Raw genomic sequence first — 25,000 nt, 5'->3', positions numbered from 1 at the left:
CGGTAGAGTTCTCATCACACACACGCCAGAGTTCTCATCACACACACGCCAGAGTTCTCATCACACACACGCCAGAGTTCTCATCACACACACGCCAGAGTTCCCATCGCACACACGCTAGAGTTCCCATCACACACACGCCAGAGTTCTCATCACACACACGCTAGAGTTCCCATCGCACACACGCTAGAGTTCCCATCGCACACACGCTAGAGTTCTCGTCTGGCCTGAAAATTCGAGCCCAGTCTTACCCAAGCCCCGTTGAAGCCCGAGCCCAGGACCAGTCTGACATCACAGAAATGCAATGAGACTGAACGTGAAATAAAATCCTGATTTCTAGAAAACAGTATATTCATTTAAACTGGTGTTGAGAACAATGCAGCGGAGGCGGGCGGCAGCAAACTGAGGAAACAGAGAGAGGAAAACTGAATGATCAACTAAATGATGACAATATTGGAATAAATGCAATTGAAGGCATGTATGAAATTGTTGCTTATACTGAAACTCCCAAATTCATATTCAACCGTTATACTAATTTAAAGCAATAGCTGTGTGTGGTCAATGATCGGTGCATGATCCAATCAATGCAATGCATGTTTTATTCCAAAATGACATTTGGATCAGTTATGGGTTTACTTTCAAAGGTCCAGCAAATGCACATTAGCAGCACAGTCATATAGGGTGCATTTCATTTGTATGTATCTGCTTTAACAGATGCCATTCTGAGATGTGCTGGTTGTCGGGTCTTGTGGATCATCATTCTCCAGAATGCACTCTAGTCTATTCGTATTGCAATTTGAAACATTTCAATGATCAGAAAAATAAGTTTAATCATGGCCACTAATTTCTCTGGCCCAGCCAATATTGCAGTCTTGGCGCTGCTTGTGTCTGCTACTGAGACAGACAGCAGTAGCAATAGGTGCGCAGACAGACAGTTTTCATTTCGTAACACGGCAAGCTTGAAACCCGCCCGGCACGAATCAATTCAGATAATTTGAGGCCCGGCCATCGGGCCCCATCGGGTTCGGGCTGAGAATGAGAACTCTTACACACATCCACAAACACACACAATTCAAATGCAGGGAGAACTAAAAGTGCTCTTTGTAATGTCTTTGAATTGACTCAGTAAACGGTGTGTTTGTGGCCTGAGGTGTTGTCTAATTGGTTGCTGATGGACAGACGGGGTTTATTTTAAGAGATTAACTTTCGCCATGGAAATCGCCATGGAAACTGGGAGCTGACTGAGACACACAAAAGGAACAGATCAAGGAACAAACCGCAGCTTTATATAGTCATCAGCAGGTGGGGTGAGAGGGAGGATGAGAGAGAGGATGAGAGGTATGATGAGAGGGAGGATGAGAGGTAGGATGAGAGGGAGGATGAGAGGGAGGATGAGAGGGAGGAGGTAGGATGATAGATGAGAGGGCGGATGAGAGGGAGGATGAGAGGGAGGTAATGATTGAAATGTTGTGTATTTATATGTAATACACTCTCTTTCCCTCTCCTCTTTCCCCCCTCTCCTCTTTCCCCCCTCTCCTCTTTCCCCTCTCTTCTCTTCCCCCTCTCTCCTCCTCTCCCCCTCTTCTCTTCACCCCTCTCTCCTCCCTCTGTTCTCTTCCCCCTTTCTCCTCCCTCTTCTCTTCCCCCTCTCTCATCGCTCTTCTCTTCCCCCCTCGCTTCTCTTCCCCCTCTCCTTCCCCTCTCTTCTCTTCCCCCTCTCTCCTCCATCTCTTCTTCCCCCTCTCTTCCCCTCTTTCCTCCCTCTCTTCTCTTCCCCCTCTCTCCTCCTCTTCCTCTCCAGGCGCGGGGCCTGGACCTGTCCCGTGTGAGGGCGTGTGTTGTGGTAGCAGAGGAGAGACCCAGGATGTCTCTAACACACTCCTTCTCCAAGCTGTTTAAAGACCTGGGCCTGCACCCCCGATCTGTCAGCACAGCATTCGGCTGTAGGGTCAACCTGGCTATCTGTCTGCAGGTAAGGCTGTGTGTGTGTGTTTGTTGTATGTGTTTGTTGTGTGTGTGTTTGTTGTGTGTGTATATGTTTTTGAGTGGGTGTGAGTGTGTGCGTGCGTGTGCGTGTGCGATAACATGGTCACCCTGTCCTGTGATTGGTTACAGGGCACCTCCGGACCAGACCCTACTACAGTTTACGTGGACATGAGAGCTCTGCGACATGATAGGTATTTCTGCCTGTCAGTCACAGCAACAACCAATCAGATGAACCAATTAACTTGAATAACAGTTTGTTTGTCTCTCAGGGTTCGGTTGGTGGAGAGAGGTTCTCCTCACAGTCTCCCTCTCATGGAGTCAGGAAAGGTGGGTCCTGTGTTATGTTTGAACATTTAGCGTCAGAAAGTTTCATGAGTGTACTAAGACTGAGTAAGACTCAGCTTCTAGAGCTCCTGACTGTGTGGTTCAGTAAGACTCAGCTTCTAGAGCTCCTGACTGTGTGGTTCAGTAAGACTCAGCTTCTAGAGCTCCTGACTGTGTGGTTCAGTAAGACTCAGCTTCTAGAGCTCCTGACTTTGTGGTTCAGTAAGACTCAGCTTCTAGAGCTCCTGACTGTGTGGTTCAGTAAGACTCCGCTTCTAGAGCTCCTGACTGTGTGGTTCAGTAAGACTCAGCTTCTAGATCTCCTGACTGTGTGGTTCAGTAAGACTCAGCTTCTAGATATCTTGACTGTGTGGTTCAGTAAGACTCAGCTTCTAGAGCTCCTAACTGTGTGGTTCAGTAAGACTCAGCTTCTAGAGCTCATGCCTCTGTGGTTCAGTAAGACTCAGCTTCTAGATATCTTGACTGTGTGGTTCAGTAAGACTCAGGTACTAGAGCTCCTGACTGTGTGGTTCAGTAAGACTCAGCTTCTAGAGCTCCTGACTGTGTGGTTCAGTAAGACTCAGCTTCTAGAGCTCCTGACTGTGTTGTTCAGTAAGACTCAGCTTCTAGATTTCCTGACTGTGTGGTTCAGTAAGACTCAGCTTCTAGAGCTCCTGACTGTGTTGTTCAGTAAGACTCAGCTTCTAGAGCTCATGACTGTGTTGTTCAGTAAGACTCAGCTTCTAGAGCTCCTGACTGTGTTGTTCAGTAAGACTCAGCTTCTAGAGCTCATGACTGTGTGGTTCAGTAAGACTCAGCTTCTAGAGCTCATGACTGTGTTGTTCAGTAAGACTCAGCTTCTAGAGCTCCTGACTGTGTGGTTCAATAAGACTCAGCTTCTAGAGCTCATGACTGTGTGGTTCAGTAAGACTCAGCTTCTAGAGCTCATGACTGTGTTGTTCAGTAAGACTCAGCTTCTAGAGCTCCTGACTGTGTGGTTCAGTAAGACTCAGCTTCTAGAGCTCCTGACTGTGTTGTTCAGTAAGACTCAGCTTCTAGAGCTCCTGACTGTGTGGTTCAGTAAGACTCAGCTTCTAGAGCTCTTGACTGTGTTGTTCAGTAAGACTCAGCTTCTAGAGCTCATGACTGTGTTGTTCAGTAAGACTCAGCTTCTAGAGCTCCTGACTGTGTTGTTCAGTAAGACTCAGCTTCTAGAGCTCCCGACTGTGTTGTTCAGTAAGACTCAGCTTCTAGAGCTCATGACTGTGTTGTTCAGTAAGACTCAGCTTCTAGAGCTCCCGACTGTGTTGTTCAGTAAGACTCAGCTTCTAGAGCTCCCGACTGTGTTGTTCAGTAAGACTCAGCTTCTAGAGCTCATGACTGTGTTGTTCGGCTGCAGCTTTCTACAGATAGACCAGAATATCTCATATATGCTTTACATGGAGAAGAAAGCATTGTGGTTACTGTTTCAGATCCTACCTGGTGTCCGCATCATCATCGCCAACCCAGAGACTAAGGGACCCCTGGGAGACTCCCACCTAGGAGAGGTCAGTATACACACACACAAACTGATTGATTTAATAAACTTGTTTCAGGATTTTATGTTGCCCCAGTAAAGATGCTAGAGAGAGAGAGATCATTTAAAATTTATTTCAATCTCTCTCTCTGCCCCTCCCCTCTCTAGATCTGGGTGCACAGTGCCCATAATGGCAGTGGATATTACAGTGGTTATGGAGAGGAGGTCCTTCAGTCTGATCACTTCACCTCCAGACTCAGCTTCGGAGACACATCCACCGTCTGGGCTCGCACCGGATACCTGGGCTTCTTACGACGTACTGAACTCACTGATGCCAGCGGAGGTATACACACACACACAAACTCACACACAAAAACACACATAAAAACATATACAGACACACATTATTCGCGCACAGACATACACACACATCTTTCTCTTCCGTCCCCAGAGAGACATGATGCGCTGTATGTGGTGGGCGCGTTGGAGGAGGCCATGGAGCTGAGGGGGATGAGGTATCATCCTATAGACATCGAGACCTCCGTCATCAGGACGCACCAGAGCATCATGGAATGGTACGTCACTAAACATCTGAAACAACACAAAAGCTGTTCCTATTTCTCTTCTTTATACAGGTAGAACCACTATAGTTCCAAATGACTCATCTGTGTGTGTGTGTGTGTGTGTGTGTGTGCGTGTGTGTGCGTGTGTGTGCGTGCGTGCGTGCGTGTGTGTGCGTGTGCGTGTGCGTGTGCGTGTGCGTGTGTGTGTGCAACAGTGCGGTGTTTCCCTGGACTAACCTGCTGGTAGTTGTGGTGGAACTAGAAGGCTCGGAGCAGGAAGCCCTGGACCTGGTTCCCATGGTGACCAAGGCGGTGCTGGAAGAGCATTACCTCATCGTTGGTGTCGTCGTAGTAACGGACATCGGGGTGATCCCCATCAACTCTCGCGGGGAGAAGCAGCGCATGCACCTCCGAGATGGCTTCCTACAGGACCAGCTCGACCCCATCTACGTGGCTTATAACATGTAACCCAGCCGCCCCATCCGGGGGGGTGGGGGTGTGGGTGGATGTAAGAGAGGGGGATGTGTGTGTGTTAGCATGTGTGTGTATGCGTACGTGCGTGTATATCGCTGGTGTTGTTCATTTCAAATCAAGACGTACTGTATTTTTGAATCTGCACATGGTCATATGGTGTGGTGCCAGTTGTCTGATCCTTTAGTTGTGCTGTGGTGGAGGTATGGCTGTTTCTGCACCCCCGGTTAAACCTGACACCTAGACAGGAAGTCGCTGTACAAAGCCTTAGAGGAACACTGTGTACTGACTACACCACTGGTTGTTAGGAGAGAGAGAAAATATCTCTGAACATATCTGTTATCTTAATGAAATAGACATGAAAAATTAAGTTATTAAAGTATATTGTCAGAAAAAGACAGGGGGTTCAGATTAGTGTATAAATATAAATATTGTACATAAACAAAATTATCTATACGGCGAGAACTGAAACACACTGAGGGCCTGTTATACAGCTTTCTCCACCTGCGGTGTGTGTGTGTGTGTGTGTGTGTGTGTGTGTGTGTGTGTGTGTGTGTGTGTGTGTGTGTGTGTGTGTGTGTGTGTGTGTGTGTGTGTGTGTGTGTGTGTGTGTGTGTGTGTGTGTGTGTGTGTGTGTGTGTGCGTGCGTGCGTGCGCGTGAATGAATGTGATACAGTGCACTCCTCTTATAAGAATCACATACATCCTTAACGATTTGTTTCCTAAAGCCAATTAACTCCTAAATGCCAAGTTAACCTGTTAGAAGTACACAATTGTTTCTATCCAACATTGTTTGACCATTGTAAGCATTTTATTATGGTAATATGTGATTCTGCTAAGAGAGCCCAGTAAGTAGCAGAGGAAAATAGGAGTTGTTAAGCCCAGCTCTGGACCAGAAACACAAGATACATTTGAAATGTTAGCCTATTCCCTTTAAGGTGCACTGTTGGGACCATGGTCATAAATAGGACACTATATACAAAAGAAGCCCCCGTTTGGGACGCATCCACAGTAAAGTGTTCTAACAAAGAGAAAACAAAAGAGTTTAGAAGAAATGTATTTATCAGTCATAAAATGATCACTTATGGCCTCTTCTATGTTATCAGTCTATGTTATCAACTTTTCTGTGAAAAACATAATTTCATGTTACTGTTTATTGCCATGAGTATTGTCCTAGAGGCAGAACTGAGTGTTTTTTTCTAGATGGGCCAGCTGCGAAGTCAAAATTGTCTATAATGTCAAAATTCATGAAATCAAAAATGTGCTTTTTTGGGCTTAATTTAAGTTGAGGGTTAGGCATTAGGGTTAGCAGTGTGGTTAAGATTAGAGTTAAGGTTTAAAATCTGATTTTATTCCAGCTAGTGACCACTCTGCAGAGCTGCCTCTAGGGCAAGCCTCATGACAGTAAATGCCAACCTGCTAATTTTAATCAAATCAAATCACATTTTATTTGTTACATGCGCTGAATACAAAAGGTGTAGATCTTACCGTGAAATGCTGACTTACAAGCCCTTAACCAACAATGCAGTTCAAGAAGTAGAGTTAAGAAAAAAATGACAATATAAATGAAAGTAAAAAATCAAATCAAAAGTAACACAATAAAATGACATAACAATAACAAGGCTATATACAGGGGGTACCGGCACCGTCAATGTGCAGGCCAGTCGAGGCAATTCGTATGTGTAGGTAGGGGTGCACCTAATGCACCTATTTGTTTACATTCAGACTCCTGAGTTTGTTTTATCATCATAATCACAACACATCTCATTTTAATTCATGTTTTCAGCTACTTTTGTCTCAGAGCTATAATATAATGCCATGTAGGAAAAACACATATCATGACGTATTTATTTGCTTGTTATTCTGTACTAGAGAATGGTGATGGTACTATTTTTTATTTTTTTATTTAACCTTTATTTAACCAGGCATGTCAGTTAAGAACAAATTCTTATTTACATTGACGGCCTACCCCGGCCAAACTCTAACGCAGACGATGCTGGGTCAATTGTGCGCCACCCTATGGGACTCCCAATCACGGCCGGTTGTGATACAGCCTGGAATTGAACCAGGGTCTGTAGTGACTACTCTAGCACTGAGATGCAGTGCCTTAGACCGCTGCGCCTCTCGGGAGCCCCCTGACTGTGTGTTAGAGAGAGAGCAGTCTTGTAGGTAGGGTTAAGCCTGGTACAGAAACTAGAGAGGTGAGAGAGGTGAGAGAGACTGCATTTTGGGTGTGTGCGTGTGCGCGTGTATTGTGTGTAAATAGTGTTGATTTTGTATGGTACAGGTGTGTGAGATTGTTTTGTACACATGATGAAAATATAAAAATGACACTTTTATAAGAGCCTGCCATTGGCTCAACATCACACTATACAGTGCAATAAAGTGCTTTGATTGGTTAAGCCGTGTCTGGTGTGCTGTTATTGCTTCAAATACTTTGAGTGGTGCTCAGTGGAAAGTTCTAGGATCAGTTCCCTTTACCAATCCTTACCTGAAGTAGTAGGGCAGGGTTTCTTATTGAGTGGTTAGTCAAGGGGCCGGAGCATAATTACATATAACTTGTAGACTGCAAATTTACCACAAGAAGCCCAAATAGATATTGGACTAAAACCTAATAATTTCAAACCTTGCTTACATTTGTATACAATTGCATACACAGTCCACAAAACATTATGAACATCTTCCTAATATTGAGTTGCACACCCCCTTTTGCCCTCAGAACATTCTCAATTTGTCAGGGCATGGACTGTACAAGGTGTCAAAAATGTTTCACAGGGATGCTCGCCCATGTTGACCCCAATGCTTCCCACAGTTGTGTCAAGTTGACTGGATAACCTTTGGATAGTGGACCATTCTTGATACACACGGGAAACTGTTGAGCGTGAAAAACCCAGCAGCGTTGTAGTTCTTGACAAACTCAAACCGGTGCGCCTGTCACCTACTACCATACCCTGTTCAAAGGCACTGATTGAGGTGGATTTAACAAGTGACATCAATAAAGGCTCATAGCTTTCACCTGGAACTGTGAAAACAGAAAATCTCATGGGACATCATAAATTAGGAAACATCTTTACAATATCTCCCAACCAAGTGGTTTGTCTAATTTATGCTTTGGCTACAACTTCAAGTAAAAGACCAGTGGTGTAAAGTACTTCAGTAAAAATACTTTAAAGTACTACTTAAGTCGTTTTTTGGGGTATCTGTACTTTACTATTTTTTTTTTTAACAACTTTTACTTTTACTTAACTGCATTACTAAAGAAAATGATATACTTTTTACTCCATACATTTTCCCTGACACCTAAAAGTACTTGTTACATTTTGAATGCTGAGCAGGACAGGAAAATGGTCCAATTCAGGCAATAATTTGGGAAAGAGTTGGTAGAATATGAGTTTGAAAAATGTGATTCTCATTGGACAGGCACTTCCAAAGCTCTGAGAGTATCACTCTTGTCATGACTGTCTATGATAATTTAAATAGGTCACATCAGTTTGCAATGAATAACTTCAATCAGACCCCCTCTCACCCACAGAGGGGGAAGGAAAGAACTAGTGGGGGTTAACTCACGTCCTGTTGTAAATCAACTGAGAAGATCCAGGCCTGTGCTCTCAAAATTCACCAAAGTGCTTTGTCTCAACAGACCTTGTCCCGCTGAAACTCTACCATGTTCAAAGCGAATACTGGAACAATATTTTTAACGTAGAACATGGGGAATGGTCAGAGGCGATCTATAGAACACTAATGTCATTTTGTTTGTTATTTTGTGATGCCATTAAAAATGTTATAACGGAAATACCGTAACTTGGAAAGTATACCCACCTACGTAGATGACGTTTCCATACTATGGGTTGTGCATGTAATATGAACACTTATGTAAGTGTTTTTGTTAATGCAACCGCTGTGTCAGATTTCAAAAAAACTTTACGGAAAAAGCACACCATGCAATAATCTGAGTACGGCACTCAGACACAAAAACAAGCCATACAGGTACCCGCCATGTTGTGGAGTCAACAGAAGTCAGAAATAGCATTATAAATATTCACTTACCTTTGATGATCTTCATCAGAATGCACTCCCAGGAATCCCAGTTCCACAATAAATGTTTGTTTTCTTCGATAAAGTCCATCATTTATGTCCAAATACCTCCTTTTTGTTTGCGCGTTTAGGTCACAAATCCAAATTCATGAGGCGCGAGCAAACAAAAAGTCAAAAAGTTCCGTTACAGTCAGTAGAAACATGTCAAACGATGTATAGAATCAATCTTTAGGATGTTTTTATCATAAATCTTCAATAATGTTTCAACCGGAGAATTCCTTTGTCTGTAGAAATGCAATGGAACGCAAGCTGACTCTCACGTGAACGCTCATGGCACTCTGCCAGACCTCTGACTCATTCAGCTCCCATTCCCCCCTCCTTCACAGTAGAAGCATCAACAAGGTTCTAAAGACTGTTGACATCTAGTGGAAGCCTTAGGAAGTGCTATATGACCCCATTTCCACTGTATCTTGGATAGGCAAAGAGTTGAAAAACTACAAACCTCAGATTTCCCACTTCCTGGTTGGATTTTTTCTCAGGTTTTTGCCTGCCATATGAGTTCTGTTATACTCATAGACATCATTCAAACAGTTTTAGAAACTTCAGAGTGTTGTCTATCCAAATATACTAATTATATGCATATTCTAGCTTTTAGGACTGAGTAGCAGGTAGTTTACTCTGGGCACCTTTTTATCCAAGCTACTCAATACTACCCCCCTGTCCCAAAGAAATTAATTCAAGAGATGGTATCTCTTTAATGAACAACTCTCGTGGTGCCCCCAGATCCTATCAGGTAACTTTTAAAAACAGTTAGTTAATTAGATAAATAGCATTCTGCTGATTAATGTTAAAGTCAAGTCAAAACACTCTCCATCTTGTCTTTCTCTTCCTTTCTCTCTCTCTCTTTCTCTGTCTCCTTTTATCCACTCTCCCTTCATAGGCAATACCATGACTCCTTTTTTTTACCCTCTCAGGTCATTAAACCCTCCAGGGACTTTATGTGACAAAAGTGGTTGTGTAATGAGTAACCTTGCCTAAGACTGAATAATTTCCCTTAACCCTAACCCCAGCCTTATTCTCAATCTCTCTCTCTTTCTCTTACTCTTTTTCTCTCTCTCTCTCTCTCCCTGTGTCTCTCTCTCTCAATCTCTCTTTCTCAAAGTCATACGAATGTTGTTATGGTATAAAATCATTCTTCATCATCACATTAAACTCGAAAATGACTGAATGATATGTGAGGTTGACAGAGCACAGCTGAGATGGGTTTATCACTGGAATGTCCAGCTCTCTTCCTTTTCCCCTCTCCCCTCTTCTTCTCCTATTTTCACTCTATCCTGTTCTCTCCTCTCAATCTACTCTCTTCCCCTCTCCCTTTCTTTGTTCTTCTCTTCACCCCCTCTTCTATCTTTCTCTCCCTCTCTTCTATCCTCTCCTCCTTCTCTCTCCTCTCTTCTCCTTAGAGGAATTCATCAGAGTACCTGTGCTGGGACATATCTGGTTCCTAAGGCTAGAAGCATGAAGAGTGTAGTTCAGGTGACGGCCACTAGAGTTCACTGTGATGGTGCTGTGAGCTGAAGGGGGTAGAGGGAGAAATGACCGCCCAGGTAGTATCGGCCTAGGCTACATGTCCTTCACTCTGACACTCAACTCATACCTCTTAGTACTAGTCCTAACAAACTAAATTACTTTTAGAGTACTCAGATCTGACTCTCTCTCTCTCTCTCTCTCTCTCTCTCTCTCTCTCTCTCTCTCTCTCTCTCTCTCTCTCTCTCGCTCTCTCGGTCTCTCTCTCTCTCTCTCACTTACTCAGTCACTCACTTACTCACTCACTCACTCACTCACTCACTCACTCACTCACTCACTCACTCACTCACTCACTCACTCACTCACTCACTCACTCACTCACTCACTCACTCACTCACTCACTCACTCACTCACTCACTCACTCACTCACTCACTCACTCACTCACTCACTCACTCACTCACTCACTCACTCACTCTGTCTCTCTTGTTCTCTCTCAATCTCTCTCAATTTTCAATTCATTTCAAAGGGCTTTATTAGCATGGGAAACATATGTTTACATTGCAAAAGCAATTTAAATAGATAATAAACAAAAGTGAAATAATCAATAGAAAATGTACAGTAAACACTAAACTCACGAGTTTCAGAAGAATAGACACATTTCAAACGTCATATTATGGCTATGTACAGTGTTATAATGATGTGCAAATTGTTAAAGTACAAAAGGGAAAATAAAGAAACATAAATATGGGTTGTATTTACAATGGTGTTTGTTCTTCACTGGTTGCCCTTTTCTTGTAGCAACAGGTCACAAAAATTGCTGCTCTGATGGAACACTGTGGTATTTCACCCAACAGATATGGGAGTTTATCAAAATTGGATTTGTTTTTAAATTCTTTGTAGGTCTGTGTAATCTGAAGGAAATATGTGTCTCTAATATGGAATCATACATTTGGCAGGAGGTTAGTTAGCAGCTCAGTTTCCACCTCATTTTGTGGGCAGTGTGCACATAGCCTGTCTTCTCTTGAGAGTATGGTCTGCCTATGGCGGCCTCTGAATAGCAAGGCTATGCTCACTGAGTCTGTACATAGTCAAAGCTTTCCATAATTTTTGGTCTGCGACAGTAGTCAAGTAATCTGCCACTGTGTACTCTCAGTTGAGGGCCAAATTGCATTCCAGTTTGTTCTGTTTTTGGTCAATTCTTTCCAATGTGTCAAGTAAGTCTCTTTTTGTTTTCTCATGATTTGGTTGGGTTGCTGTCCTGGGGCTCTGTGGGGTTTGTTTGTGTACAGAGCCCCAGGACCAGCTTGCTTGTGGGACTCTTCTCTAGGTTAATTCATCTCTCTGTAGGTGGTGGCTTTGTTATGGAAGGTTTGGGAATCGCTCCCTTTTAGGTGGTTGTAGTATTTAGCGGCTCCTCTCTGGATTGAAAATATGTGTGAGTATCGGCCGAATTCTGCTCTGCATGCATTATTTGTTTTTTTACGTTGTACACAGAGGATATTTTCGCAGAATTCTGCATGCAGTCTCAATTTGGTGTTTGTCCCATTTTGTGAATGATTGGTTGGTGAGTGGACCCCAGATCTCACAACCATAAAGGGTAATGGGTTCTATAACTGATTCAAGTATTTTTAGCCAGATCATAATTGCGATGTCAAATTTTATGTTCCTTTTGATGACGTAGAACACTCTTCTTGTCTCTCAGATCGTTCACAGCTTTGTGGAAGTTACCTGTGGCGCTGATGTTTAGGCCGAGGTATGTGTAGTTTTTTGTTTGCTCAAGTGCCACGGTGTCTATTTGGAATTTGTATTCGTTGTCCTGGCGACTGGACCTTTTTTGGAACCATTATTTTTGTCTTACTGAGATCTACTGTCAGGGCCCAGGTCTGACAGAATCTGTGCAGAAGATCTAGGTGCTGCTGTAGGCCCTCCTTGGTTGGGGACAGAAGCACCAGATCATCAGCAAACAGTAGACATTTGACTTCAGATTCTAGTAGGGTGAGGCCGGGTGCTGCAGACTGTTCTAGTGCCTTTGCCAATTTGATATACATGTTGAAGAGGGTGGGGCTTAAGCTGCATCGCTGTCTCACCCTAAGGCCCGGTGGAAAGAAATGTGTGTGTTTTTTGCCAATTTTAACCACACACTTGTTGTTTGTGTACATGGATTTTATAATGTTGTATGTTTTTCCGACAACGGCTCTTTCCATCAATTTGTATGGCAGACCCTCATACCAAATTGAGTCAAAAGCTTTTTGAAATCAACAAAGCATGAGAAGACTTTGCCTTTGTTTTGGTTTGTTTGTTTGTCAATTAAGATGTGTAGGGTGAATATGTGGTCTGTCGTACGGTAATTTGGTAAAAAGCCAGTTTGACGTTTGCTCAGTACATTGTTTTCACTGAGGAAATGTACAAGTCTGCTGTTAATGATAACGCAGATGATTTTCCCATGGTTGCTGTTGACGCATAACCCACGGTAGTTATTGGGGTCAAATTTGTCTCCACTTAGGTGAATTGTGGTGATCAGTCCATGGTTTCAAATATTGGGGAAGATGCCAGATATTGGGGATGATGTTAAAGAGTTTAAGTATAGCCAATTTAAAATTGTGGTATGTATATTTTATCATTTCATTGAGTATACCATCAACACCACAGGCCTTTTTGGGTCAGAGGGTTTATATTTTGTCCTGTAGTTCATTCAATGTAATTGGAGAATCCAGTGGGTTCTGCTAGTCTTTAATAGCTGATTCTAATATTTGTAATTGGTCATGTATGTGTTTTTGCTGTTTGTTCTTTGTTATAGAGCCAAAAGATTGGAGAAGTGGTTTATCCATGCATCTCCATTTTTCATAAATAACTTAGTGTTGTTGTTTGTTAAGTGTGTTCCAATTTTCCCAGAAGTGCTGTTCCTTCTTTTTCTGTTGTGTATTTCTGTATTGTTTTAGTGTTTCACCATAGTGAAGGCGTAGACTCAGGTTTTCTGGGACTTTCTTTTCTGGGTCTCTTTGTTCTCAATTTCTTTCTTAGGTTTTTGCATTATTCATCAAACCGTTTCAAATCAAATCAAAGTTTATTTGTCACGTGTGCCGAATACAACAGGTCTAGACCTTACAGTGAAATGCTTACTTACAGGCTCTAACCAATAGTGCAAAAAAGGTATTAGGTGAACAATATGTAAGTAAAGAAATAAAAACAACAGTAAAAAAGACAGTGAAAATAACAGTAGCGAGGCTATATACAGTAGTGAGGCTATAAAAGTAGTGAGGCTACATACAGACACCGGTTAGTCAGGCTGATTGAACAACAACAAACAACCATTTGTTGTTGTTTTTCATTTTCTTAGGTTGTTTGTTTGCCATTTTTAGATTTGATAGGGAAGCTGAAAGGTCAAATATACTGTTTAGCATTTCTACTATCAAGTTTACACCTTCACTATTACAGTGAAAAGTTTTGTCCAGGAAGTTGTCTAAAAAGGCTTGAATTTGTTGTTGCCTAATTGTTTTTTGGTAGGTTTCTATGCTACTTTCCTTCCATCTATAGTATTTCTTAATACTGTGCAGTTCCTTTGGCTTTGATGTCTCATGATTGAGTATTGCTCTGTTCAAGTAGATTGTGAATTTGCTGTGATCTGACAGGGGTGTTAGTGGGCTGACTGTGAATGCTCTGGGAGACTCTGGGTTGAGGTCAGTGATAAAGTAATCTACAGTACTACTGCCAAGGGATGAGTTGTAGGTGTACCTACCATAGGAGTCTCCTCAAAGCCTACCATTGACTATGTACAGACTCAGCATGTGACAGAGCTGCCGGAGTTGTGACCTGTTTTTGTTGGTTGTTTTGTCATAGCTGTGTCATATTTGGGAGGGAATATTGTCACCGCCAGGTAGGTGTTTGTCCCCCTGTGAGCTGAGAGTGTCAGGTTCTTATCCAGTTCTGGCATTTAGGTCGCCACAAACTAGTACATGTCCCTGGACCTGGAAATGGTTGATCTCCCCCTCTAGGATGAAGAAGCTGTCCACGTTAAGGTATGGGGATACTATTGGAGGGATATACAGTAGAATGGAGAAGCTGTCCTGTACGGGGTGCGTAACTGGTGGCAGGGAAGTCAGACGCAGGAGAGCAGAACTAGCTAATAGCCGGAGCAGTTTAATTCCAAAACCAATGGCATCAAGAAAATAACAACTTGGGTACAAAACCCGACGCGCACCAGTCAACATGTGCACAAGCACTTACAACAAACAATACCACACAAAGACATGGGGGGAACAGAGGGTTAAATACACAACACGTAATGAGGGAAATGAAAACAAGACAAAACAAATGGAAAATGAATCGGCGATGGCTAGAAGACCGGTGACATCGACCGCCGAACACCGCCCGAACAAGGAGAGGAACCGACTTCGGCAGAAGTTGTGACATGTCCTCATTTCAGTATGAGGAGTAATATACAGTAGGATGGAGAAGCTGTCATCGTTTCAGTATGGGGATTCTATTGTAGTAATATACAGTAGGATGGAGAAGCTGTCATCGTTTCAGTATGGGGATTCTATTGGAGGAATATACAGTAGGATGGAGAAGCTGTCATCGTTTCAGTATGGGGATTCTATTGGAGTAATATACAGTAGGATGGAGAAGCTGTCATCGTTTCAGTATGGGGATTCTATTGTAGTAATATACAGTAGGATGGAGAAGCTGTCATCATTTCAGTATGGGGATTCTATTGGAGGAATATACAGTAGGATGGAGAAGCTGTCATCGTTTCAGTATGGGGATTCTATTGGAGGAATATACAGTAGGATGGAGAAGCTGTCATCGTTTCAGTATGGGGATTCTATTGGAGGAATATACAGTAGGATGGAGAAGCTGTCATCGTTTCAGTATGGGGATTCTATTGGAGGAATATACAGTAGGATGGAGAAGCTGTCATCGTTTCAGTATGGGGATTCTATTGGAGGAATATACAGTAGGATGGAGAAGCTGTCATCGTTTCAGTATGGGGATTCTATTGGAGGAATATACAGTAGGATGGAGAAGCTGTCATCGTTTCAGTATGGGGATTCTATTGGAGTAATATACAGTAGGATGGAGAAGCTGTCATCGTTTCAGTATGGGGATTCTATTGTAGTAATATACAGTAGGATGGAGAAGCTGTCATCGTTTCAGTATGGGGATTCTATTGGAGGAATATACAGTAGGATGGAGAAGCTGTCATCGTTTCAGTATGGGGATTCTATTGTAGTAATATACAGTAGGTAGAACACGAGGACACGTTTTTCTGTTGAGATCATTTTCTTGTTAATTTCTAGCCAGATGTAAAATGTTCCTGTTTTGACTATTTTAATAGAGTGGGTTAGGTCTGCTCTATACTAAATTAGCATTCTGTTAGCTGTGCCATGTGTTTCTCTCCTTCCTCCTTCACTGCTGTTAGCTGTGCCATGTGTTTCTCTTCCTCCTCCCTCTGCTGTTAGCTGTGCCATGTGTTTCTGTCTCTCCTCCTTCACTGCTGCTAGCTGTGCCATGTGTTTCTCTCCTTCCTCCTTCACTGCTGTTAGCTGTGCCATGTGTTTCTCTCCTTCGTCCTTCACTGCTGTTAGCTGTGCCATGTGTTTCTCTCCTTCCTCCTCCCTCTGCTGTTAGCTGTGCCATGTGTTTCTCTTCCTCCTCCTTCACTGCCGTTAGCTGTGCCATGTGTTTCTGTCTCTCCTCCCTCTGCTGTTAGCTGTGCCATGTGTTTCTCTCCTTCCTCCACCCTCTGCTGTTAGCTGTGCCATGTGTTTCTCTTCCTCCTCCTTCACTGCCGTTAGCTGTGCCATGTGTTTCTGTCTCTCCTCCCTCTGCTGTTAGCTGTGCCATGTGTTTCTGTCTCTCCTCCTTCACTGCTGTTAGCTGTGCCATGTGTTTCTGTCTCTCCTCCCTCTGCTGTTAGCTGTGCCATGTGTTTCTCTCCCTTCTCCTTCACTGCCGTTAGCTGTGCCATGTGTTTCTCTTCCTCCTCCCTCTGCTGTTAGCTGTGTCATGTATTTCGGTCTCTCCTCCTTCACTGCTCTTAGCTGTGCCATGTGTTTCTCTTCCTCCTCCCTCTGCTGTTAGCTGTGCCATGTGTTTCTCTTCCTCCTCCCTCTGCTGTTAGCTGTGCCATGTGTTTCTGTCTCTCCTCCTTCACTACATTTAGCTGTGCCATGTGTTCCTCTCCCTTCTCCTTCACTACATTTAGCTGGGTCATGTGTTTCTCTCCCTTCTCCTTCACTACATTTAGCTGGGCCATGTGTTCCTCTCCCTTCTCCTTCACTACATTTAGCTGGGTCATGTGTTTCTCTCCCTTCTCCTTCACTACATTTAGCTGTGCCATGTGTTCCCCTCCCTTCTCCTTCACTACATTTAGCTGGGCCATGTGTTTCTCTCCCTTCTCCTTCACTACATTTAGCTGTGCCATGTGTTCCTCTCCCTTCTCCTTCACTACATTTAGCTGGGCCATGTGTTTCTCTCCCTTCTCCTTCACTACATTTAGCTGTGCCATGTGTTCCTCTCCCTTCTCCTTCACTACATTTAGCTGGGCCATGTGTTCCTCTCCCTTCCCCTTCACTACATTTAGCTGTGCCATGTGTTCCTCTCCCTCCTCCTTCACCTCATTTAGCTGGGCCATGTGTTCCTCTCCCTTCCCCTTCACTACATTTAGCTGGGCCATGTGTTTCTCTCCCTTCTCCTTCACTACATTTAGCTGGGCCATGTATTTCTCTCCCTTCTCCTTCACTACATTTAGCTGTGCCATGTGTTCCTCTCCCTCCTCCTTCACTACATTTAGCTGGGCCATGTGTTCCTCTCCCTTCCCCTTCACTACATTTAGCTGGGCCATGTGTTTCTCTCCCTTCTCCTTCACTACATTTAGCTGTGCCATGTGTTTCTCTCCCTTCTCCTTCACTACATTTAGCTGGGCCATGTGTTTCTCTCCCTCCTCCTTCACTACATTTAGCTGGGTCATGTGTTTCTCTCCCTTCTCCTTCACTACATTTAGCTGTGCCATGTGTTTCTCTCCCTTCTCCTTCACTACATTTAGCTGGGCCATGTGTTCCTCTCCCTTCTCCTTCACTACATTTAGCTGGGCCATGTGTTTCTCTCCCTTCTCCTTCACTACATTTAGCTGGGCCATGTGTTCCTCTCCCTTCTCCTTCACTACATTTAGCTGGGCCATGTGTTCCTCTCCCTTCTCCTTCACTACATTTAGCTGTGCCATGTGTTCCTCTCCCTTCTCCTTCACTACATTTAGCTGTGCCATGTGTTCCTCTCCCTTCTCCTTCACTACATTTAGCTGGGCCATGTGTTTCTCTCGCTCCTCTTCAGCCATCTATCTACACCTTCGGGGGGGGGGGGGGGGTTGCTGTTCTGCTCTGTTTTGTGGGTCGGTTCTCTCTGGAGTGTGTGGACTAGGTCTCTGAGCTCCACCATATCTCTCTCCAGCTCTGTGAATTTGCAGGGCAGTTCGAGGATGAGGTGTGATCAGACACACTCAGGATGGGGGAGTAATCACAGAGAGAGACCTTTTCCTGCTGTGCTCTCTCTTTAATCCCGTAAAAGTCCTGCTGGAACTGCATGAGGAGGCCCTGCACCATTACTGTTCCAGACGCGTATACGTTGACAGAGGTTGTTTCAATTTCCCCAATGTCTAGTATTGAGTTTCCACCCTGGGACAATACCCTCTCTCTTGACATAGGGGTAGTGTGCTCTTATAGCACTGTGCCATGCCAGGGGATGGTCTGTGTTAATATAGCACTGTGCCATGCCAGGGGAGAGTCTGTGTTGAAAATTAAGTTGCTTACGTTCCCCTCTTTGTAGCAGTCAGCAAATAGGGTCTCTGGATTGTCCTTGAGGAGCTTGTTTTTGTACATATTCTGTACACTGATATTTTTTATATCGAAGGTGTACTGTACTGTGATGACATCTGCACAGGGATATGCCATGGACTTAGAAGGCCTCTGCATTTAGGTGGGGGAGGCTGTGAAACTCTCCTGCCAGAGTTTTCACACATCTCACTTCACACTTCAGTGCTAATTGAAGTTGCAGCCAGGTCAGTTCTGTCCTAGCAGCTTGGTAGCTTAGTAGCCCATTTACTTAGCTTTATATAAGAAAATGACCTAGAGATTACTGAATATTACTCACTCAGTCTTGTGATGGATGGTATTTCCTGGTTCCGCTGTGTTTCTTCTGCAGGTTTTGGTTTGTTAAAGTTTTTTCTTGATAATCCTTGGTAGTAATCCATTCAGGAAATTAGTACAAAATCAAGGTTTTAGGAATGTCATTTGAATTTGGATTGAAGATTTTGATGTAGAAGGTAGTAAATCCTGGTGAAAAAAATCTTAGTTTATCTACATTTATCCAACTCTAATTGTATTTAATTTAGCAGAAAGGTGTGGATCGAGGCTGATGGACAGAGGTGATGGGAGCCGCACCCAGTGCCATAAGTTCATAGGGAGGAGAGATCTGTTACAAACCGCCCTCACAGCTTCTTTGGCCCCAACTGCCCTCCACCTTTCCAGTCATCTCTTTATTTTTCTTAGTCTCCCTGTTTTTCTCTTTTTCCTTCTTTCTCTCTATACCTGTAGCCTACCAACAGCTGTTTGGATGCTTTATTTTTGCATTTACAAACTGTTGTTATTTTCTTCACCAACACCAACAGATTTATCAACATTATGGATGTGAGTTTTTCAGGGTGAAATATTCCCTGGGCTCTGCCCTCGTGCTACGCCGTAAGAGTGACCACATGAGTTCCGCTGGGTGAGACAAGACCCCCACGGTGCACATCGGAGTAGCCTACTACCAGCTCTGTGCTGCCTGCTACCATGGAGCGTTCACGGGTCGGTCTGCTGCTCCTCACGCTCTGCCTTTTACTTACGGTGAGTAGACTAATTGACCCGGCAACATTTGTCATCTATAGGCTACTAATGGACTTTCAGAAATCATGCATGTTTATAAGTGTGTGTGGGTGCACGGCTGTGTGTGAGACAGACCTTCATATTCCTAGAGAGCTGGAGACTCATTCAGAATTGTATGTGTAAGTATGAGACCAGATGTAGACAAACTGTGGTTTATCGATCTTTCTCAACTAACCCCAAATATGATTCATATTTCTAATCAAGACTGGTCTCTTAGAATAGTTGATACCCAGCTAACAACAAACGTTCCCACAACTTTAGAGAATGTTCCCTTAAGAGTCTCATTAGGTCATAGGAATGTTCCAGCGATGTGCAAGGAATGTTTCCAAGAGACCATTCCCTTAATGTCAAATATAACTTACCCAGAACGTGGTTAGCATGTTCTCAGAACTTAAGAAATGAATGTTCTAGACACATTTCATGTGTCCAGTTTTCTGTGGTTTAGGAGAATATTCCATCAACGTCCCACCAAACATACATAGAACGTAGTTGCCATGTTTCTAAGAACATAAGATAGGAATGTTCTAGACATGTTAAATGAGAACGCTGCAAGAACATTCATGTGTCCAGTTTTCTGTGGGTTAGGAAAATATTCCATCAATATCCCACCAAACATACACAGAACATGGAAATATTATTTATCCATCTTTATTACCATAATGTCTAAAGATTTCTCCTCTTTCATGCATTTCTGGAACTTTGGCTTTGTGCCTTTGTGCACGACCTCCAGAGGCTTTTTCACGTTTGATGGGGTGTTTGCATTTGACTAAAATGTTGTTCTCTTTCTCCTCAATTAACTCAAAATAATGGGAGCATTTCCACTTGGAAAGGTTAGGCGGGGTAACAACAAGGAGGCCATCTTTCTTTGATTTTCAACTTTACAATAGCCTATTGGAAGCGAGTTAACCTACTGCATGAATACCATTAGCATGAGACAAAGCTTTAAACACACCGGTAGAGATATGCTTCTGAAAGTAATATACAGCTTACTTGAAAAGGTAAATGTAATAATATGACTATATTTGAAGACAGTAACTCGTTATATTACTCCGTTACTGGTCCCAAGTGCTTCTGTTACAATTAGTATTTTTTCCACATTAAAACGTGTTGTGTATTGATTTGTTATAACTGGCATCATCATTGTTTAAATGGCAAATTTGAGAAAGTATTGACATGCTACTGTAAATATACAGTATATGGTAACCATGTTCTGGGTATGTTTCTATCAGAAGCAACGCTACCTCCTGGGCCATGTTTCTATTAGAAGAAACGCTACCACCTGGACCATGTTTCTATCAGAAGCAACGCTACCTCCTGGGCCATGTTTCTATTAGAAGAAACGCTACCACCTGGACCATGTTTCTATCAGAAGCAACGCTACCTCCTGGGCCATGTTTCTATCAGAAGCAACGCTACCTCCTGGGCCATGTTTCTATCAGAAGCAACGCTACCACCTGGGCCATGTTTCTATCAGAAGCAACGCTACCTCCTGGGCCATGTTTCTATCAGAAGCAACGCTACCTCCTGGGCCATGTTTCTATCAGAAGAAACGCTACCTCCTGGGCCATGTTTCTATCAGAAGAAACGCTACCTCCTGGGCCATGTTTCTATCAGAAGCAACGCTACCACCTGGGCCATGTTTCTATCAGAAGCAACGCTACCTCCTGGGCCATGTTTCTATCAGAAGCAACGCTACCTCCTGGGCCATGTTTCTATCAGAAGCAACGCTACCACCTGGGCCATGTTTCTATCAGAAGCAACGCTACCTCCTGGGCCATGTTTCTATCAGAAGCAACGCTACCACCTGGGAAATGTTTCTATTAGAAGAAAAGCTACCACCTGGGCCATGTTTATATCAGAAGCAACGCTACCACCTGGGCCATGTTTCTATTAGAAGCAACGCTACCTCCTGGGCCATGTTTCTATCAGAAGCAACGCTACCACCTGGGCCATGTTTCTATTAGAAGCAACGCTACCACCTGGGCCATGTTTCTATTAGACGAAACGCTACCACCTGGGCCATGTTTCTATCAGAAGCAACAAATGAGGAATGTTCCAGATAGAAATCCAATGAAGGGAGCAGATGCGATTCCTTATCAGAGACACATTTGTTCTACATGGTATATGCAGTGCTTAATTTGAGCTGGATCCTGACAGAACAGAATGAGATTCACTTTCTATGATCTCTCTCCCTCTCCTCTGATAGACATGAGCCAGCAACTCTCATCTCTCCAGAGGTGCACTTCATCATTTATTTCCTTATAGAGTCATAGCTGTTTGAAGGGTTCTGGAGGAACTGCAGCAACCCTGATACATTGAAATGCATTTGCCAAAGTTATATAATTACTGGTGTCTGTTCAGAAATAAATTAAATAATTCAGAATAGACTACTACATCATGAGAAGGCCTAGAATTTAGACACAGAGGATCATTGGCTTATTTTTTAAATAGCCTAGCTGTGGATTGTAGCCCAATAACAAGGAATAGCCTACAATCGGGAACACACGGCAAATCTGTCAGTGAAAAAACAGCATGCAGACTAAACAGGCCTTTGGCAATATTTCAAATACAATTGAGGGAAAACACAGGTTGGAAAGCAAATGGCTCCTGCTGAAAAGACTGTGCTGTAGGCTACCAAAATATTTAATCAACTTCCAAATATTGTTTTACAAAGTTAAACATAGGGCGGCGCATAATTGCCCCAGCGTCGTCCGGGTTATGGTTTGGCCGGGGTAGGCCGTCATTGTAAATAAGAATTTGTTCTTAACTGACTTGCCTAATTAAATAAATCAAATTAAAAAATTACCCGAACTAACGGAAAACTGAACACTCAAACATTAAGGGAACATTATGGGTAAAATGACAAAAACGTTCTCTCTCCCTAGAATTGTTAGCTGGGTATTTTGGCTCTACAGTCAGAAGAATCAGGTGAATCCTGTCTGTGTGTTGCTGAGCATCTATGGGAAATGGGTCGTGTGTGTGTGTGTGTGTGTGTGTGTGTGTGTGTGTGTGTGTGTGTTACTTTTTTCCTTCTTTTTCTTTTTTTCTTTCTGTTTTTCTTTTTTTTCTTTTTTAAACAACTTTTGCAGGTGTTGTGCCTGAGGGCTAGAGTTAGTTTACTTCCTTCCTTCCTCTCTATAAAAGGTCCCAGGAGGAGCACCAGAGAGACCTGGTACCACTGGATCTCTCTCTCTCTAACACACACACAGCATCAGGACATTGAGAACTGGATATAAATATATATCATAAAGACGTGTCATATTATAGGGTGTTACGCGTCTCCAGGTTTGATAGGCAGTGGTGAGGTCACGTGTGATTGATTGAGATGGTAACAGGGAACTGTGTGATTGGTTGAGACGGTCATGAGGTGATGTGTTATTGGTTGTTTGTGTTCTGGTGACAGGTAGCTTAGCTCCAAAAGGAACACAGCTCCTCAGAGGATGCGGACGATGCGGGGGTGGGGTTGGAGAGTGTAAACACAGTGATAGTCCTGAACTGTGGCCAAGCGAAGCTGCTATTTCACAATAGAAACAAAACAGACCACCCAGCTGAACCTCACTCACACACACACGCATGCCATACGCGCGCACCCGCGCACACACACAATACAAGCATATAAACACCACACACAGTTTCTGCTTATCTGTGAGTAAATATCCTAAAGCCTGCAAGTCAGAAGACATACGTAGTGTTTGTGTGAAGGGGGGTGGGGGGGGGGGGGGGGGGGGGGTGGGGGGGGGAGATCATGATTAGTACCCGATGGCTTTAACCCTCTACACCAGTAGTTCCCAAACTTTTTATAGTTCCATACCCCTTCAAACATTCAACCTCCAGCTGCGTACACCCTCTAGCACCACGGTCAGCGCAAGCCCGTAAGCCTGCCACACAAACACTATACAATGCATTTCTTAAACATAAGAATACGTGTTAGTTTTTGTCACAACCTGGCTCGCGGGCAGTGACAAAGAGCTCTTATAGGACAAGGGCACAAATAATAATATAATAATAATCAATAATTTTGCTCTTTATTTAGCCATCTTACATATACAATCTTTTGTTTATCAAAAATTGTGAATAACTCACCACAGGTTAATGGGAAGGGTGTGCTTGAAAGGATGCACATAACTCTGCAATGTTGGGTTGTATTGGAGAGAGTCTCAGTCTTAAATAATTTTCCACACACAGTCTGTATTTAGTTATGCTAGTGAGGGCCAAGAATCCACTCTCATATAGGTACGTGGTCACAAAGGGCATCAGTGTCTAAACAGCACGATTTGCCAAGGAAGGATACTCTGAGCGCAGCCCTATCCAGAAATCTGGCAGTGGCTTCTGATTAAATTACATTTTCACAGAACCGCTTGTTGCAATTTCGATGAGGCTCTCTTGTTCAGATATCAGTAAGTGGACTGGAGGCAGGGCATGAAAGGGATAATCCATCCAGTTGTTTGAGTTGTCCGTTTCAGGAAAGTACCTGCGTAATAGCGCACCCAACTCACTCAGGTGCTTTGCTATATCACATTTGACATTGTCCGTAAGCTTGTTCATTTGCACACAAAAAAAATCATACAATGATGGAAAGACCTGTGTGTTGTCCTTGTTAATGCAGACAGAAAAGAGCTCAAACTTCTTAATCATAGCCTCAATTTTGCCCCGCACATTGAATCTAGTTGCGGAGAGTCCCTAGATTCAGGTCATTCAGGAGAGAAAAAACATCACCCGGATAGGCCAGTCGTGTGAGAAACTCGTCATCATGCAAGCGGTCAGACAAGTGAACATTTTGGTCAATAAATTTAAGCTTGTCTCTCAATTTAAAAAAACGTGTCAATATTTTGCCCCTTGATAACCAGGGCGTTACATGGTCGCTGCCCATATCATTGCATAATGCAGAAAATACACGAGAGTTCAGGGGCAGTCAACCATTTTCACTGTAGTGTCCAAAACGTCTTTCAAGCTGGCAGCAAGAGCCTCTCGGTGGATGCTGCAGTGTACCCAAGTGGCATCAGGAGCAACTGCTTGCAGGCGCGTTACCACTCCACGTCATGGCTTTTACACCCCTAGTACAGATACCAACACATTTTGACCACCAAAGTCCATTTGATGTCACAAAGCTGTCCAGTACTTTTTCTTTTCACCCCTTTTTTCTCCCCAATTTCGTGGTATCCAATTGGTAATAGTTACAGTCTTGTCTCATCGCTGCAACTCCCGTACGGACTCGGGAGATGCGAAGGTCGAGAGCCATGCGTCCTCCGATACACAACCTAACCGCACTGCTTCTTGACACAACGCACATCCAACCCAGAAGCCAGCCGCACCAATGTGTCGGAGGAAACACCTTACATCTGGTGACCTGGTCAGCGTGCACTGCGCCCGGCCCGCCACAGGAGTCGCTAGTGCACGATGAGACAAGGATATCCCTGCCGGCCAAACCCTCCCTAACCCGGACAACGCTGGGCCAATTGTGCGTCGCCCCATGGACCTCCCGGTCGTGGCCAGCTGCGACAGAGCCTGGGCTCGAACCCAGAATCTCTGGTGGCACAGCTAGCACTGTGATGCAGTGCCTTAGACCACTGCGCCACCCGGGAGGCCCTGCTGTCCAGTACTTTAAAAATATCCTCTCATGTTGTCCTGTTTTCCAGAAGAGGATGTCTTCCTTAATTGACCC

General features: G+C 43.7%; 2 protein-coding genes across 3 annotated transcripts in view; both read left to right on the top strand.

Annotated features, from left to right (window-relative positions):
• The window catches only part of LOC120050319 (disco-interacting protein 2 homolog C-like), a 34,952-nt gene extending 29,555 nt beyond the window's left edge, over positions 1 to 5,397 (top strand). Inside the window, exons 30-36 of the mRNA XM_038996899.1 lie at positions 1,802 to 1,972; positions 2,116 to 2,177; positions 2,256 to 2,313; positions 3,783 to 3,857; positions 3,995 to 4,169; positions 4,278 to 4,401; positions 4,605 to 5,397. Of these exons, the coding sequence (XP_038852827.1) occupies positions 1,802 to 1,972; positions 2,116 to 2,177; positions 2,256 to 2,313; positions 3,783 to 3,857; positions 3,995 to 4,169; positions 4,278 to 4,401; positions 4,605 to 4,857 (918 nt within the window). The 3' untranslated portion in view covers positions 4,858 to 5,397. The remainder of the gene's footprint in view (positions 1 to 1,801; positions 1,973 to 2,115; positions 2,178 to 2,255; positions 2,314 to 3,782; positions 3,858 to 3,994; positions 4,170 to 4,277; positions 4,402 to 4,604) is intronic.
• Positions 5,398 to 18,885: 13,488 nt separating this feature from the next.
• LOC120050318 (vasoactive intestinal polypeptide receptor 2-like) overlaps positions 18,886 to 25,000 on the top strand; it is a 16,661-nt gene continuing 10,546 nt past the window's right edge. For both annotated transcript variants that reach the window (XM_038996897.1, XM_038996898.1), the window contains exon 1: positions 18,886 to 19,299. In XM_038996897.1, the coding sequence (XP_038852825.1) occupies positions 19,246 to 19,299 (54 nt within the window). In that variant the 5' untranslated portion in view covers positions 18,886 to 19,245. The remainder of the gene's footprint in view (positions 19,300 to 25,000) is intronic.

This window comes from Salvelinus namaycush, chromosome 7 (genome assembly GCF_016432855.1).
Source record: "Salvelinus namaycush isolate Seneca chromosome 7, SaNama_1.0, whole genome shotgun sequence".
In the NCBI taxonomy this organism is placed as follows: domain Eukaryota; kingdom Metazoa; phylum Chordata; class Actinopteri; order Salmoniformes; family Salmonidae; genus Salvelinus; species Salvelinus namaycush.
The sequence above is the reverse complement of the archived record's forward strand: the minus strand, read 5'-3'. Positions and strand labels throughout refer to the sequence as shown.